The following is a 16,597-nucleotide window of genomic DNA, read 5'->3' as shown; positions in this document are numbered from 1 at the left end:
CTTCTGACTATTAAAGTGTTCTTCACAATAAGGAAAACAACCATTATTTTAAGAGCTGTCTACAAATATAGACGGCTATATTTTTTATTCCTATATTTTTATTGTTTACTTTTATTTCATTCTTACATAGCTTTATTTATGTATATTTTCATCTGTGTTGTTTTCTTTAATAATTGCACTGTCCATGGAGCGGACCTGACTCACATTTCACTGCTGGTTATATATGCTATATATAATTTTGTATGTGATGAATAAAAATCTTGAATCTTGAATCTTGAATCAAAATGGTTCAGTGCCACTGCTGTGAAAACCTTGTTTTAGAACCTTTATTTTTAGGAGTGCACTCTCACAGGTTAACTTAAAGGTTAACTCATCACCTTGAGCACATCTTTTTCTGTCAATTAAATTTTTTCCTCCTTGATTTCTTGCCCCCTTGATTTCTTGTACATTTTACATCTATATTGCCAAAACATTAGCAGCTGATAATATTATCATATCAATAAAGTAATAAGACCAAATACAATTTGATAAATAAAAAAATGCATTTATTTATATTATTTATATATACAATATACAATACGCATATGTATTTATATCTATACACTATACATTTATATGTTCTCACAATATATATATATTAATTTCTTTGATTAATAGATTTTGTCATATTATACATTGCATTTTAAGGTCACTTTTGTTTAATTTAATGCATCCTTGCTGATTTAAAAATTCTCTCTCCCTTTAAAAAAATAAATAAAAATATGATAAAAATTAAATTGTACTGACCCCAGACTTTTGTAAAGTAGCCTATATACATGAGTTACAGTAATGGAAACCCCCAATTTTTTATGTTCAGTTTTATTAGTGTAAGCATTTTTTTGCCTTCCCCAAACGTTTGAACAGCATTATATATGTAGAGGGATGGCATTTAAGGTTAAGACATTTAATGCCAATGTATCTTCTCATTTTCTTTCTTTTCCTGATTCCTTTATTCCACCATCTTCTAGAATGTCACTTTCACAAATGTTCCTCCTTTGAGGCTCTTCACCTTCTCCTCAACTCCCAACACATGCGCGCACACACACACACACACTCCTCATGCGGCTAAATGACCCAGAAAAGACCTGAGCTGCAGTCTTTCTCTGTGGAGCACCTCCTGGTTTTAGATTAGAGTTCATCATGGACTGTATTACTCACTCTTTTATTCTCAGCTGAAATATAGTTAAAAACCATGTTTCCAGTGTCTGTTTGCCAGCCTTAGTTGCTTTATATCAACTGATGTGGTAGAAGAGGAGGAATCCTTAACCTCCGCAGACTGGTTTTCATTGAAATGCATTAATTCCATGTCACTTTCTACTGTATCAGCCTAAAAAAGATGCAGAAGCCCAAAGATAAAATGAAGAAGGAAGCTGCTCGTCTTTTGTCCGTGCCTCAGGCCTGTTTCATTGCGCATGCATAAGCAGTGTGTAAGCATTAGCAGTGTAACTGCACCATCAGGATCACGTTGTGCTTTTACACTGACAAACACTTGTGCAGCGTAACACAACTGCTCTGTCTCTATACAGAAAATAAAATGTCCTCTGGATTACTACATTGAGCATTTGCTTTAATACTAAATTTAGACACTTCTTACACATTGAAAATATGTCAATCTTTAAATTCATTGTGGACAAAGGCTCCGGATTTGCCAGTTGACACCTCTTTGTGTCTTTATCCTCAATATAATTTTGGCAAATTTTTTAATTTTATATATAATCATGCAATCATTCGCAGCTGGTGTAAACAAACACTGTGGTCAAGTAATATTATTAGATACAATATTGATCAGTTAAAAAAGAAAACAGAGCAACATATGTTCAAAAGTGACACTGTCGTTCTACATTCAGCGTTTGCTTTAATAACATCTATACATTATACAGTGGTTATTGAGAGTGTGCCATTTGAGAATTATGTACAACTTGATATTCATGAAATCTAATTTGCATGAAGAGTGAGACCTCATTTACATTCAAATGATAATTAAAGTAATATGCTGGGTTCATTATTAGTTACAAGCTTGATCACCAGCATCTGTAGCTAAATGTTGATTACTACAAAAATTATTTAGACTCATCATCAATAATAAAAAAAGAGCCAAAATCAGTGTTATGATGTAATACTTGTGTTGAAAGTTAATGGGGACAATTTTTCTGATTATTTAAAAGTGGAGATGTGATGCATTTAATTTCAGAAATACACTTAAATTAATTCTATGATTAAAACTGATTTATTATTTGAGCTGTTAAGTTATTCTAACCAATTTTACGGTAGTTTTATGGTTTTAAATGTAAAACTGAATATATTGTATGTAAAACTTTTTTTTTTTTTTTTTTTTTTTGCGACTAATAAAATTTTGGTCGACTAAGCCTCTTCTCATCAACTAAATGTTAGACGACTATTATAGGGGCAGCCCTAATGTCTGAAGGATCATGTGACACTGAAGACTGGACGAATGATGCTGGAAATTCAGCTTTGCATCACAGAAATAAATTACATTTGAAAATATATTAAAATAGAAAAGTTATTTTAAATTGTAATTATATGTCGCAATATTGCTGTTTTTATTATATTTTTGAACAAATGAATGCAGCCATGGCGAGACTTTCAAAAACATTAAAAAAATTACATTTTTAAGTAAATGTATGTTGATTGAACCCAGAATTTTTCTTTGAATCTAATCCAAACACCAAAAGAAACGTGGGCACTATTTATTAATCCGTTCCTTCGACTTATTAAATCGTACGCATAATTAAATCATTTGTTCCCTCGTTTTAAGAAAATTGTGTACATGATTTAATAATTAGTTTCCTCGATTTACTAGATCGTGCAGATGATTTAATGAATTCCCTAGTTTTAAGCACGGCCTGAATCATGAGCTCGATATAATAATCCGTGCCCTCGTTGTAGGTAAATCATGCACATGAAATAATAATTAGTTATAGTTTTATTTTGAGTTGGCAATGAGTTATAGAGACATTCTCAAAAGCCTTGTGATACGTAGCCTACTGAAGATGAATAAAGCACCAGCACTTGTTAGGAGGTAATGATTCAAACGTGTGCACGAGTTACCTAGAATGAGGGCACAAATTATTAAATTGTGCGCACAATCTTATAAATCGAGGTAACAAATTAATAAATCGTACACACACTTATTTTCCTTGCATTTCATGTGAGGGGCTTCGTAAGAAAGTGTTTGTGAGTATGTAAAAAAAATATATATATTAATTAATATATATATAAAACCACTCAGCCGGTTTGCTTCTCTGTAGATCATCTCATTCTGTGCACATTCTCCTCTTCTTCTCTGTGTTTCCTTATAAGCGTCTCTATCTCACTCATACACACACAGTCCACTGGGTAGCTAGGTCACATTTCGATCAGTTGGCCTCATGCAGAAGAGCTGTCTCCCTCTCTCTCTTCACCTACTCATCCCTCTGTTCACGGGGCTGTCGCTCTTGATCTTTAGCTCCTGCACAGCAGCCCCCTGCAGCTGAAGATTAGCCAAGAATACTCACAGATAGCTAGTCACTCTTTAAAGGGCAAAGCACTGGCGTTAATAAGGCTTGTGATTATTGTAATAGAAGCGGATGCATTCAAAGTACAATTTTTGACACAAATAAATTTTTTATTATTTGTATCTGCTGTTGTATGTACATCATTATTCAGATGTGCACCATGGTCCTTTCAGGTCATCACATGCTGTTTTTTGTCATGTGTACAGATGATGCTGCCTGATGTTGTTCAGATTGAATGTCTTGCTGTTTCTGTTTTGGCACATTGATGAAAGGTCACGCAGACATGTGAAGCTGGATGTGGTTTATCTATTTTATAATACAAAGATGGTTTGATATTTTGGCTATAATACTGCTACTTTACATCAAGATTACAAGCAATTCTATAAAACAACTTTCATATTAGGTTCAAAGAACGTATATTAGGTTTGTATAACTAGATTTTTTTATACTTTTTTGTAAGATATAAAATAGAGGTTATTCTTCTGATTTGTATATAGTGAAGGAATAAGGTTTTATACTGCAAAAAAATAAATAAAGTACTGTATACAAAAATTTTAAATCTTGCTTTGGAACTATAACTGAAAATAAATAAAACCTAAAATTGAAATGAAATAAAGCTAACTTAAAACTAATGAAAATGACAAAAGCACATAACAGAATTACTGAAACTTAAACTATGAAATAAAAAACTGAAAATATAAAATAAAACTAATTTAAAATAGTAATAAATACTGTAATACTAAATAAATAATATTAAAACAATTCTGTTGCAGTCCAGTTCACAAAAAATGACTTCCAATGATTCTTTTAAATGAAAGAGCTCTTTAAATCAGATCTTTGAGATTGAGCTATCTTTGAATCAGTCTAAATCAAAGCGGGCTTGGTTTGCTTGAGGTTTGTAAGACATAAACAATCAGCTTAATTGTTAAAGATACCAAGCCATTTTTTTAAAATAAAGAATTTTATTTATATTTCTTTATTTATACTTTATTGATATTCAGTGGTATCGATGAGTTAATAGATTTTTCCCCCCACAGATTGTTTAGTGTTGTCTTGGAAATTTTGACCAAAGATGTGGAGAAGGATTCTGTGAGCCACCCGCCCGTTCACGGCCATGGAGGGAAACCAGGAGGTTTCGATGTCAAAGCCCTCAGAGCCTTTCGAGTGCTGCGACCACTTCGCCTGGTCTCAGGAGTGCCCAGTGAGTAAAAACAAAAACCTTCATCATTAGGCATTACTAATAATACATTTACTCACGAAAGTCCCTGTTTAAAGTTTTTATGGTCTTAACTTCTAGTGAGTACACTGAAAAAAGAAAAAAATATATCTAATTTAACTGGATTTATGCAATATACAATAATCTAATATACAACTGTCCAATATAAAATAATCTATACCAACAAAACAAATTTGAGTTAAATTGGGTAGAAATGGCTCTTTAAGATTATAGTCGTTGGTTACCACTTTTTACAGTATTTACTGTATACTGCAATTTTTTTTTTTGTTAATATTTACTTTTTTATACTGAAAATATTAAGTTAAACTTTAGATATTAGATACCACTTTTCACTTTTAAATAGTTAACTTATTAAAATGCATATTAAAAGCATGTTAGCTGTTTATTAGTACATTATTACACATATTAATGCATGACCATATTCTACATCCCTTAACACCGAACATAACTATTACACCAACTACCTTACTTCCAATCAATAAGCAGCAAATTAGAAGTTTTCTACTGTAGATATTAGTGAATATGTGTACCCTAATCTTAAGTGTTACCAAATGTTTTCATGGTTTTAGTTTTACTTAACAACAATAACTTGATTTATGTATGTTTTATTTAGGATCTTTTTAATACCAATGTTTTAATTAGTGTGCTGCCAACATGTTCAGCAAGGTTTAACCCTTTTGTAGGAGAAATAAAAGAAGTTCAGACAAGATCAGGTAGAGCTGATTACATATTCAAGGCTTCTAGTTAAAGTTTTTTTTTTTTTTTTATGTAGTTTTGCCCGACACTAATCATAAGGCACTTTGACAGCATCCCTTTCTGAGTCCCCAGTGCGCTGGACCCCTGCAGAGGGGTGGATGCTGGGTGAGAGAAGGCACATGATGTGGCCATATGGCAGGAAATGTGCAGCATTCCTTGCTGCATCCCCTCAGGAACATTCTCTGAGAACAAGCTGTCAAATGCATTGCCATAAAGACACTAATGTGTGTCTGTGTCTATGCAATATGAGTTAGATGTGAACATTTGGACTGACATGCACCCAAATGAATGCTCCTGTGGATGAGTGTTAATTTGCATGCATGTACATGTTCATGTGTTTTTAACATATTTTAGCATATTCTCAGGTTTACAGGTGGTGCTGAACTCCATCATTAAAGCCATGGTTCCCCTCCTCCACATTGCCCTGCTGGTTCTGTTCGTTATCATCATCTACGCCATCATCGGTTTGGAGCTTTTCATTGGAAAAATGCATGCTTCCTGTTACTTTCAGGGAACAGGTGTGTTTGACCTTTATGCCAACAGAAATCTTGATATGTTACTGTTCAAAAATTTGGGTCCAGTAATAAAAAAAAAAAGTTTTGAAAGAAGTCTCTGCTCCCTAATGATGCATTTATTTGATTTAAATGCTGTAAAAAATTAATATAAGAAAAATATTATGTTTTCAACACATTGCAATTCATGCATTGTTGTAAAGTGTTTTGAACTGTTATGCTTGTTTAGATTTATCTTCTCTCCTCTTTCTGCAGAAATAATAGAGGACGAACCCGCACCGTGTGCTGTTAACGGTCATGGCCGCACATGCCCCATTAACGGCACGGTGTGTAAGGAGGGCTGGCATGGCCCCAACGGAGGCATCACGAACTTCGACAACTTCATGTTTGCCATGCTCACTGTGTTTCAGTGCATTACCATGGAGGGCTGGACGGATGTGCTCTACTGGGTTAGTATTAGCGTGCTACTTCCTCTCGCATCCTAGCTAGCACGTCTTCTTGTTGGCGTACTGTATAATGAATGTTAGTCAATAATTATATCTGTGCGGAGAGGATGAAGTGCTCGTACAGTCATTACTGTTTTGAGGAGAGTGTGAGAAGCTCAAACTAGCAGCCCACACACTGAAGCGGGAACTCAAGGGTCTGTGACTGACCAGTGTGCTCCGATGAGATCCACCCACCTTTCACATCATCCGCTGGAATGTCTTTCCTCCATCACAGCACACTTCATTTACAGCAGAATAAACCTCAGATAGATTTTCAACATAGATTCCCCATGAATCACCCTCAAAAGTTCTAAGTAACTGTTTATTTGACATGCCCAAATTTAACATCAAAATATGCATAATCCAGCATGCATGGTATTGAAGCTTGCCCCCTGGAAAAAGGTACAATTTTACAATTGATAGATATATATAATAAAGTATACATATATTTAATTATTTTAAATAATCACTTAAAATATTTTTTATTATATGTGTATATGCTTTTAATAATTTGTATATATGGATTATATATATATATATAATGAAATATGAAATAGTTAGGAATGTGTATATATATATATATATATATATATATATATATATATATATATATATACAGAGACAAATGTCTCTGAAATGTAGCTTATGCAGTACAATTCTTGCATGCTTTTGGACAGTGTGTGGGACTTCTTTATATTTTCTTTTTATCGACTTCATCCTACACTCAATTTTTTTATAAGACGTTGTACTTGTGAAACCCTTCTGGTATTTATTCAAAACATCTAAATGTGTTAAAACTGAAATCCAGTTTGATTTTGAGTCTAATGTCTTCTCTAGAACTATTTTTAACCTTCTCCTTACAGTTTCTGTTTCAAACACCCAATCTTTGATTGTTTCTCTCTTTCTGTCTTCCTCCTCGTTCACTTCCTCTCCTCTCTCAGATGAATGATGCTATGGGGTTGGAGCTGCCCTGGGTGTACTTTGTGAGCTTGGTCATCTTCGGCTCTTTCTTCGTCTTGAACCTGGTTCTGGGTGTGTTGAGCGGGTGAGCAGCTCCTCTTTTCTCTTCACTACGGCCCTTGTCTCCAATTCTTTTCTCTCTTTCTCCCAAGACTAAACTCCATCCCTGGAGTTTCTCTCAGCTAAATGTAACCTCACTCTCTGGGTTAACATCCTGTTTGGGCCCCTGTAGGTGAATGACGCCATTGGCTGGGAGACGCCGTGGATCTACTTTGTTAGTCTGATCATTCTGGGCTCGTTTTTTGTGTTGAATCTTGTCCTGGGTGTACTCAGTGGGTAAGAGAATGAGAAGCGCTGTGTGCTGTGGAGACTGCTGTGGTTTTATGTCTGCTGTCATTTCTCTCAACTTCTGATATGAAGGTTTTCCTGCATGGAGTTCAGCATGAAGTTTGAAGATAGACCTGATCTTGGATCTATACCAGAGTCATAGACAAAAATTGCAAACTACTATTTTTTTTTTTTTTTTTTTAATTGGGTGAATTCAGGTAGACTGGGCAACTTTTGTTACATTAGTGTCTGTGTGTTAATACTACTATTACTACTAATAAAAATAATAAACTATGTATTAAGTAATTATTACATATTACACAATTTAATAAACAGATATTCATGTATTAGTAATAATATTAATAATTTAATATACATACATTCTTTTTCATTTAAGTATATTTTATTTATTCATGTATTAAACCATCCTATTGCATCTTATTAACCAGTGTAATGGTTTTGTGTAATTTCATTCTGGTTCTACCTGGTCACCCATCATAGCGATGTTGTTTTACCTTAAACAATCCAGTCTATGCCAGTAACAGATCAGGATTATCTAATACTTTTATCTAATACATGTCTTTGATTTTATGATGGTCCAAACTGATCTAAACTGTAAGCATTTCAATATGCATTCTATTCTATTAACTCGAATGTTTTAGTGTAACTGAACATACACTATATATATATATATATATATATATATATATATATATATAATAAATAGTTATAGTCAAATTTATGGTAAAATATAGTGAAAATATTTTCTAATCTCCCAAATCTAAAAACAAAGACAAACCTCAGTTTTAGATGAACAATCAGTTTTAGATTTACTGTAAATTAGTTACGGATCTGCTTGGGGTATTTGCAGTCCTTTTTTTTCCATGACTGTATATATTATATATATAGGTTTCAGGTGTTTTCTGATGTGTTGTGTGCTGTGAAAAGATCCTCACATCTGCTGTGTTTGATCGTTCTGAACTGATGACATTATTAAGTCAAATGGTTGAGCGAAACACTGTGAGAGAGGAAGTGATTCAGACTCTGAGAAATTAAACTGTTTAGACTAAAGGACTAGGGCAAAGCAGGCGAATGATGCTAATTCAACATCGGTATAAAAAAACCTGTCATTAGCATGATTTACTAATTCAGCACTTAAGTACAAATGTTTAGTATGTACATATTTGATCAAAATATGTTATTAAATATTACTATTATCATTTAAAATAATATTTTTTTTATTTTACTATATTTTAAATTGCAATTTATTCCTGTGAAACAAAGCTGATTTTTCAGCATCATTACTCCAGTCTTCAGTGTCTCACGATTCTTCAGAAATCATTCTAATATGCTGATTTGCTGCTCTTAGAAAGCTCTTAGCTCTTAGTGCTGATTAATATTTCTCTTTCATAGGTTCACTCAATGCCGTGTAGCTATGACACAATGGGAATGACCATTCGGTGTGCCGATTGTCTGAAGGCTGTATGGAATCATGCCAGTTCATTGACTAATGGAGCAGGCTTAACCTCGAAGTCACTACATCATCTAATCTAATACTAGCAACCACGCCATCATCTTCTCAGATTTTCTTCCTTCAGAAGTGGTCATTTAGCCCTCTAGAAGATTTATCTGGTTCATTTTATGCTTATTTCGTTGAGTTTCCCTATTGCACTTCGGCAACTGCATTCATTGGAACCTTGTTTCTTCTCGTGGTGAAGTGCTATGGAGTTTCATCGTTGCCAGCCAACGTATCTCTCACTTTATTGCGAGCGACAACTTACACAGTAAGCGTATTAAATGTATGGATTTGTCTCACGTGCATGAGGCTTTTTACAGCTCTTCTAACTGTACATTTTGTGAGAATCTCTGTCTCATAGCTCTTCATCCAAGGCTCATGGTTTTTGAAAAGGAGTCATCCATTTTCCCGTCGGTCTGAGTTTCAGATGTGGAGTCGATGCTATAGAGAGTGAGCTGACTGGCCTCACTCTTTCTTCCTCTCTTGCACAGATTCGCCGGTGGAGTTTGCCCACGATTATTCATGTCCACACCCGGAGACACGCAATACTGATTCCTTAAATGTTAGATGACATTGTGTGATTAGTTGATTGGTTCGTTACTATAGTCCTGAAGGATGCTCTCTTTAATATTCAGGTTGTTCAGAAGCACAGGAAGTTCCTCAGGTGGCCTTTGGGGGAAAGGCATACCAGTACATCTTTCATTTTTGATTTCTTGGTCTCAGGTTGAATGCTCAGAAGAGTGTTCTCACCCCCTCTCAGTGGATTATTTTCTTGGAGTGTCCTCTTCAATTCTTTTTCGATGCGGGCCAAGCTAGGCCATCATGTTACGTTGAGCACATGTTGCAGAGACCTCTGTCTCTTGGCAATGGCCTCTCTTGTGCTGCTCCTTGGGCTGCTTCCAGTTCAGAGGAGTTTGTCCATTGTGGCCGGCCCTCCTCCTACTAAAAGTGTGACAATCGTGCACACTGGACAGGCATGCATGCCACCTTCTTTGGGCGCATGACAGGATTCTTTCTCTGAGAGCAGTTCATGAGTGGTTCGTGCTCTGAACCTCACAGTAGACTTCTGATCGAGGCAGAAACTCAGGTCGGGGAACTGGATGCTGAACTTCCAGACAGTGGCTTAGGTCTGAGATCTTTTTGGCAGGACTGAGGTGGATCTCTTCACATCGCAGGAATTGTCCCCTTTGGTTCTCCCTATGACACCCGGCTCCTCTGTTGATAGATTCTTTTGCCCACTTGTGGCCGGATCTGAGGCTGTACGCATTGCCTCCAATCAAGTTGATTCCTGTGGTCTTGTGCAGAGTGAGAAAGTACAGAGTCCGCCTCCTGTCGACAGCTGTTGACGTGGTTCTCGGAGCTAGTCTCCCTTATAGAGCACACCCCATGGGAGATTCCAATCAGAAAAGACCTGCTATCTCAACTCAAAGGCAGGATATAACTACCCTCAACCCAAGATTTGGATACTATGAGTGTGGATGATTAAGGGCAATCAGCTGTGGCCTCTGGTCTTCCTCTGGATGCTCATGAAACCATTGATAATGAAAGGCTCCTTCTACTAGGAGGCTTTAATCTTCCAAGTGGAAGGTTTTTTAGTTGTGGTGATCAACTGTCAACTGCCCGATTGTTTCAGTGCTGAAATTTCTGCAGGAGATGTTTGCGTCTGGAGCGGCTGCTACCACTTTGACAGCTTGGTTTGCAGCTATTGCTGTTCATAGGTATGCGGACAAAGTTCTCTTAGGAAGACATTGTTTGATCTCTTTGTGCATGGTATTAGGCATTATGTCCTCAAGGTCTTGTCCACGTCATTTCGCTCCCAGGTCATTGTGCTTTTCTCCTTCTGTCCTCCTTTTGCTTCTGTTGAGCACGAGAGGCTTCATCTCCTCTGCCCTGTTTGCTCTATGTGGACAGCTCTAGTTAATGGCGCAAATCCTCAGAATTGTTGGTGTGTTATGGTGTTAGCTGCAGAGGGTGCGCTGCATTAAAACATAGAATTTTTCATTGGAAGGGATGCTTATGAGGTCTGAGGTCTCTCCTCACTGCTAGGTATTCAAGCTCATTCTACCAGGAGTGTTGCTTCCTCTGGATGGTGTGGTAGCTAGTATTAGAGTGGGTGATGTAGTAACATCGAGGTGGGGCCTGCACCATCAGACATTGAATTGGTGTGATTCCACACGGGTTTCAGACATTCGGCACACCAAAGGAATGTTCCCATTGAATCATAGCTGCATACCCTATTTAGAGAACGAGTTACGCAAGTAACCCTGAGACATTTTCTATGCACTGTTGAATAGAAAGTTTAAAAGAACAGCAGTTATTTAAAATAGAAATCTTTAACAGCATTATAAATCTTTATAAGACTTTACCGTCACTTTTGATCAATTCAGTGCATTGATGCTGAATAAAAGGATTAATTTTACTGACCTTAAACTTTTGAACGGTATTGAATGGTAGTTTATGTCAATATAGGTTACAAGTTTTATTTCATCATAACTTATATTGTACATTTTTGGATTCTTAATTTTTTGCATGAACCTTGAACAGAATACAGAGATTAGTTAAGACAGAAGGAGACAAAAAGAACTTGAGGAGATGAGATAATGAAATAGCCAGAGAAAGGCAGGGCAGATGGAGGAGAGGAAGGAGTCCTGAGCCAGACAGGTGACTCAATTTTTTCACTTTTGTTTTTTACATCCCAAAGACAGTCTATGACTCTCATATTCATCCTCTTGCCCTTCATTTCCTTCAGACGGGGGCACAGATTTTGTGACCACTCTGGAAGGGTGAAATTAATCTCCTTCCTGTGTCCGTAAATCCTACAAGCCATTTCTTAGAGCTGCAGGGTTATTAATATTCCACCAGGAGAGATTCAAATGCTGTGCCTGTGGTGCAACATACACAATTTGCAGATCAAGCAATTTTGCGAAATTAGGTTTGGATTCCATTATTGTGCTTCTGCAATTTTTATTAAGGGCGCCACACACGTCGTATGACCTTTCCATTGCGTTTATGTGTGATGTTTTCCAAGTCCTTGGTGGACAAGCATGCACCCTGCTGGCAGGACACTGAAGCGTTTACACTTAGGTTTAGCAGCATGTGAATATGGTGAACGTACATTAATAATGTATTAAATCTTTACCTTTTTTAATTAGCTGCTCATTATAATTGCTCATACTTTGGATTTGTAATTTAAACAAATCCTTTAACTTAGGCATTATATTTTGAGCAGAACTCTTTTTGCAGTTTGTTACAGACATTCATTTTTAAGTGATTTTTGTTAAATGTCCAAAAAAAGGAGTGTATTTTTCTAAGTGATTATTAAACATTGTGGCATTAAAATCCTGTAAAAATTGTTAAAATGGTGACCTTAGCCAAATTCCTCCTAGAAACACACTTTCTCGAACCATTACCTCCTTCCACTTCTAGTGTACTTGTAATATGTTTTTATATGGAATATTAAATGGAATATTAAAAATATTATAGTACTGTAGAATAATATTTCAATATAAACATAAATAATTATAATAATAGTATATGATTTCTATAATATATATATATTTGTATTTTTATATATAAAAGTAATAAAACATATAAATTATATTAATTTATCATTAATTTAAATTAGTTTATTTAAAATAATTGATTACATTGACAAAAAATATTATTCTTCATTATTTTTATTTAGATTTCTTATTATTTATACTTTCATGTAAAACTGATCAGCATTTTATTCTTTTTGCGCTTTAAAAATATCAACTGTCTTGGATTTTATGATGGTCAAAACTAGTTTAAATTGTTTTTAGCAGGGTGAAACATCAATTCTGAAAATTGACCAGGTCACAAAGTGCTTGGTATATCCAATTAATTTGAACTCTATTTGACACGGTTCATGTTCAGAATCACATTCAGAAAATTATTTTCCAGGGACACCAAAGTATGTTTTATTTATACTCCAAATGTAGCCATAAATGCTAATCAGATAAAAAAAAATATATATATTTTAAATAGTCATGTGCATCACAATGAACACTGGTTCCGAATATTTAAAGAAAACTTAATTAATTATTGAAAATGTTTTAAGTTAATGCAAAATCCTTGTAAATTCAGATGTAAAATGTGGTTTCAAAAAACTTTAAAAATGATTTATCTGTTCAATATACGGTTGGTTTCTTGTTTTATTTAAAACCTAATGTCTTGTGAAATGTTATGCTTAAAAAGTACTATTTCTGTTATTCTGATATTTTAGTGTGTAATGACTCTTTTGACTCTTTGACTTGACTTTTTTTTTTTTTTCAAACGTACAGTAGTTTGGGTTAATAAAAAAAAATTGGTTGCCATTATATTTTGGAGGATTGTTAATGTTCTGAGGGTAAAACTGTGTTTTCCTCAACCCAGAGAGTTCTCCAAAGAGCGAGAGAAGGCGAAGGCTCGTGGAGATTTCCAAAAGCTACGAGAGAAACAGCAGCTGGAGGAAGATCTGAAAGGTTATCTGGACTGGATCACGCAAGCCGAAGACATCGACCCTGAGAATGAAGAGGAAGATGAGGAAAGCAAACGCAACCGTGAGTACCTGAGTACTACTCTTATTTGTATTTCGGTCAACTAATAGAGGTTACACTATCTATCAAACTATCTGATCTCACTTCATGCTGGCACATAACTTTAAACTAGCACATTTTTACATGACAACTGGTATGGCCATCCCAACTAACTTAGGATGTGCAGTATGTCATTTAAATCCATATTAGTAACTTGATGAATACCGAGTACTCATTCAGTTCATATTCAGACAAATGCAGAAAGTTATTGCATGTAAGGATTGATTTAGAATTGAATTCCAAATTAGTTCATGAATTTCAATTAAATTTGAACTGAGTAGCATACAACATCAATTTGGTCAGTTTGAATGTAAATTTAAGGTACTAGAATTAAAAATTCATATTATTGCTGTTGGTATGGTAGGCTGTTTAATAAATGATACTTTCACTTTTCAATAAAATACACTTTTTTATGTAATTCCATTGTATGTAATTTATATATTCTACTGTTCAATTGTTTTCAAAAGATTTAGTGGCTAAATTTATTGATTAAAATCCAAGATATTCAGTAATAAATTTAAGAATCAATAGGCCTAATTAGTCAAAATGAATTATTTGTATTTTGTGTTGATCTAATGAAATTTGCTAAGTAAGCTTCTGCATTGCTATTTTGCTGATGTGTAATAGCTAAGGGTGACATTAGCTTTGCAACCAAAGCTTTGCAACTTTTTGTAGCAGCCACAAAGCCATCTTTAATTGGCCCGTCATGCCCATCAAACAGAGAACAGATGTCAGCAATCCCAAAACAGCTGCCTCTGGTGTATTTTTGATGAAATAGTTGAGGAGTAGTCAGCATGCGCTGACGCCACAAGTCTCTCGCCGCAGATTTGTCCGTCATATTCAAATATCTCCAGGTCAGACGGTTCAGTACAGGACTGACAGCAGAGGCTTATTCTGGAAACTGGAGAACTAGAGTTCATCATGCTTGCAGTTTTGGTTTGATCAAGTCTTCTCCATGAGCTAAACTTAAGTCGGTCATCATGGCCGGTACCCAACTTAATTGTTGTTCTCTAAATGTCAAGAATCATTCTTTTTTTACATTTTGAAAATGTTTATTTGTTTCTAACATTGAGAGAACCTTGCCAGAATGTTCCCTGTTAGCTGGACATCTGCTGAGCGAGAGGAGTTTGCTCAGAAGGGCATGAAGTGGCGAAACTGAGCAAAATAAGGACTAATCCTAATCTCTTTTATATAAGCAGCACACATGATTCAGAGCGGTTAGAGCCGCTGCTACAGTACGGCAGATTTCAGCCTCTATGACTGACCTCAGTTCTGTGAGAGGATGGACGGGTTAGATTAGCAGTCTGCATTCAGAAAAGGTTTTTTGCTATAATTGATTGATACAGACCCACGAAAGTCGCTTGACTGGAAAGCTTAGCATTTATACAGAACTTATTCCGCAAATGGAAATGCAAACTGAATTCTCTGTCCGCTCATACAAGTTCACATAATCTTTTAGAAAAATACTTTATTTCCACTCTTAATCAATATATTTGTCTTGTTTTTCAGTAAAACCTTTTGTAAACAAAATAGAAAATTGTACATTTATTTTAAGAATAAAAGTGTGTGTGGGGGGGGGGGGGGCTTGTTTACAGTTTTATATTATTTGTATACATAAATTGCAATATTTTATGCAATTTTGTTTCTTAGTTATGTTTATCTTCACAACATTCATGGATAAGTAAGTTCTGTCATGACAACTCTAGGAGAGTATAGCATGATAATGTACAATGCTAATGTGTTTGGTCTTGGTGGAATAGATCTGCTACACTGCTGTAGTGTCATTAAGCACAGCAAGTACCGAGACTTGCTTCTGCCAATACATCCACAGACATGCTGCTTCTCCACATATAACATGCATGAAATCACCCCATATAACATACATGAAATTACCCTGTAGCAGATCTATACAGGTGGAGCTGGGGAAGGTGGAGGGTTTCTGAAGCGCGTTGCAACTACTACAGCAAGCACTGGCCAAGTATTTGAATGTCGAGCAGCAAGCTCATTGGCTGCTGATGTGAAAGTAACCAATCAGCTGTGCCATGTGAATAATGATGTGATTATATCAGATTGAGTTAGAATCTGTCAATCTCAATATCTAGAGTTTCATGACAGAACTTTGTATTACTGGTAAATTTCTGCCAAGAGAATATCTGTTAAGTTTACAGTCATTTCCATTAACCCTGATGGGGTGGGCGATCTTTCCAAAATATCATATCACAATCTTATCATACGATCTGAATCGTGATCTTCCCAAATTTGAGATGTACTATTGAGAATATCCAGAGTGGAACATGCCTACACCTATTTGAACAATTTAAAACAATTTGCATTAAACAAAACGGAGTTTAAAACTTTAAAACACTGTATGACTGTACTGTATTTTGTTGTTTGATTAACATTAATGACACAGACAGCAGTAGGTTTATTAGGATGCTGTCACTTTAAGACCGAACGCACAGATCTAATATACTGACATGCACCTGATTTCTTTCCCAGTTGTTATATTAACTTAAGATATAACTGTCTTTATGTACTGTAAATACTCTCCAAGACAGACGTTTTGACATAATATTGTGTATTTGAACATTTATGTGTGCCTGAAATTCCACATATAATTTGCTTGTTCGTATAGCTACGCCTCGGAGTGTG

General features: G+C 35.3%; 1 protein-coding gene across 12 annotated transcripts in view; it reads left to right on the top strand.

Moving 5' to 3' along the window:
• Positions 1–16,597, top strand: part of LOC113055476 (voltage-dependent L-type calcium channel subunit alpha-1D-like) — an 82,371-nt gene that overhangs the window by 21,230 nt on the left and 44,544 nt on the right. For all 12 annotated transcript variants that reach the window (XM_026221812.1, XM_026221811.1, XM_026221822.1 and 9 more), the window contains 5 exons: positions 4,592–4,755; positions 5,913–6,065; positions 6,315–6,508; positions 7,486–7,589; positions 13,743–13,909. In XM_026221812.1, the coding sequence (XP_026077597.1) occupies positions 4,592–4,755; positions 5,913–6,065; positions 6,315–6,508; positions 7,486–7,589; positions 13,743–13,909 (782 nt within the window). The remainder of the gene's footprint in view (positions 1–4,591; positions 4,756–5,912; positions 6,066–6,314; positions 6,509–7,485; positions 7,590–13,742; positions 13,910–16,597) is intronic.

The sequence above is a fragment of the Carassius auratus genome, chromosome 36 (assembly GCF_003368295.1).
Source record: "Carassius auratus strain Wakin chromosome 36, ASM336829v1, whole genome shotgun sequence".
NCBI classification, from domain to species: domain Eukaryota; kingdom Metazoa; phylum Chordata; class Actinopteri; order Cypriniformes; family Cyprinidae; genus Carassius; species Carassius auratus.
Note: the sequence above shows the minus strand (reverse complement) of the source record. Positions and strands in the feature narration are given on the sequence as shown.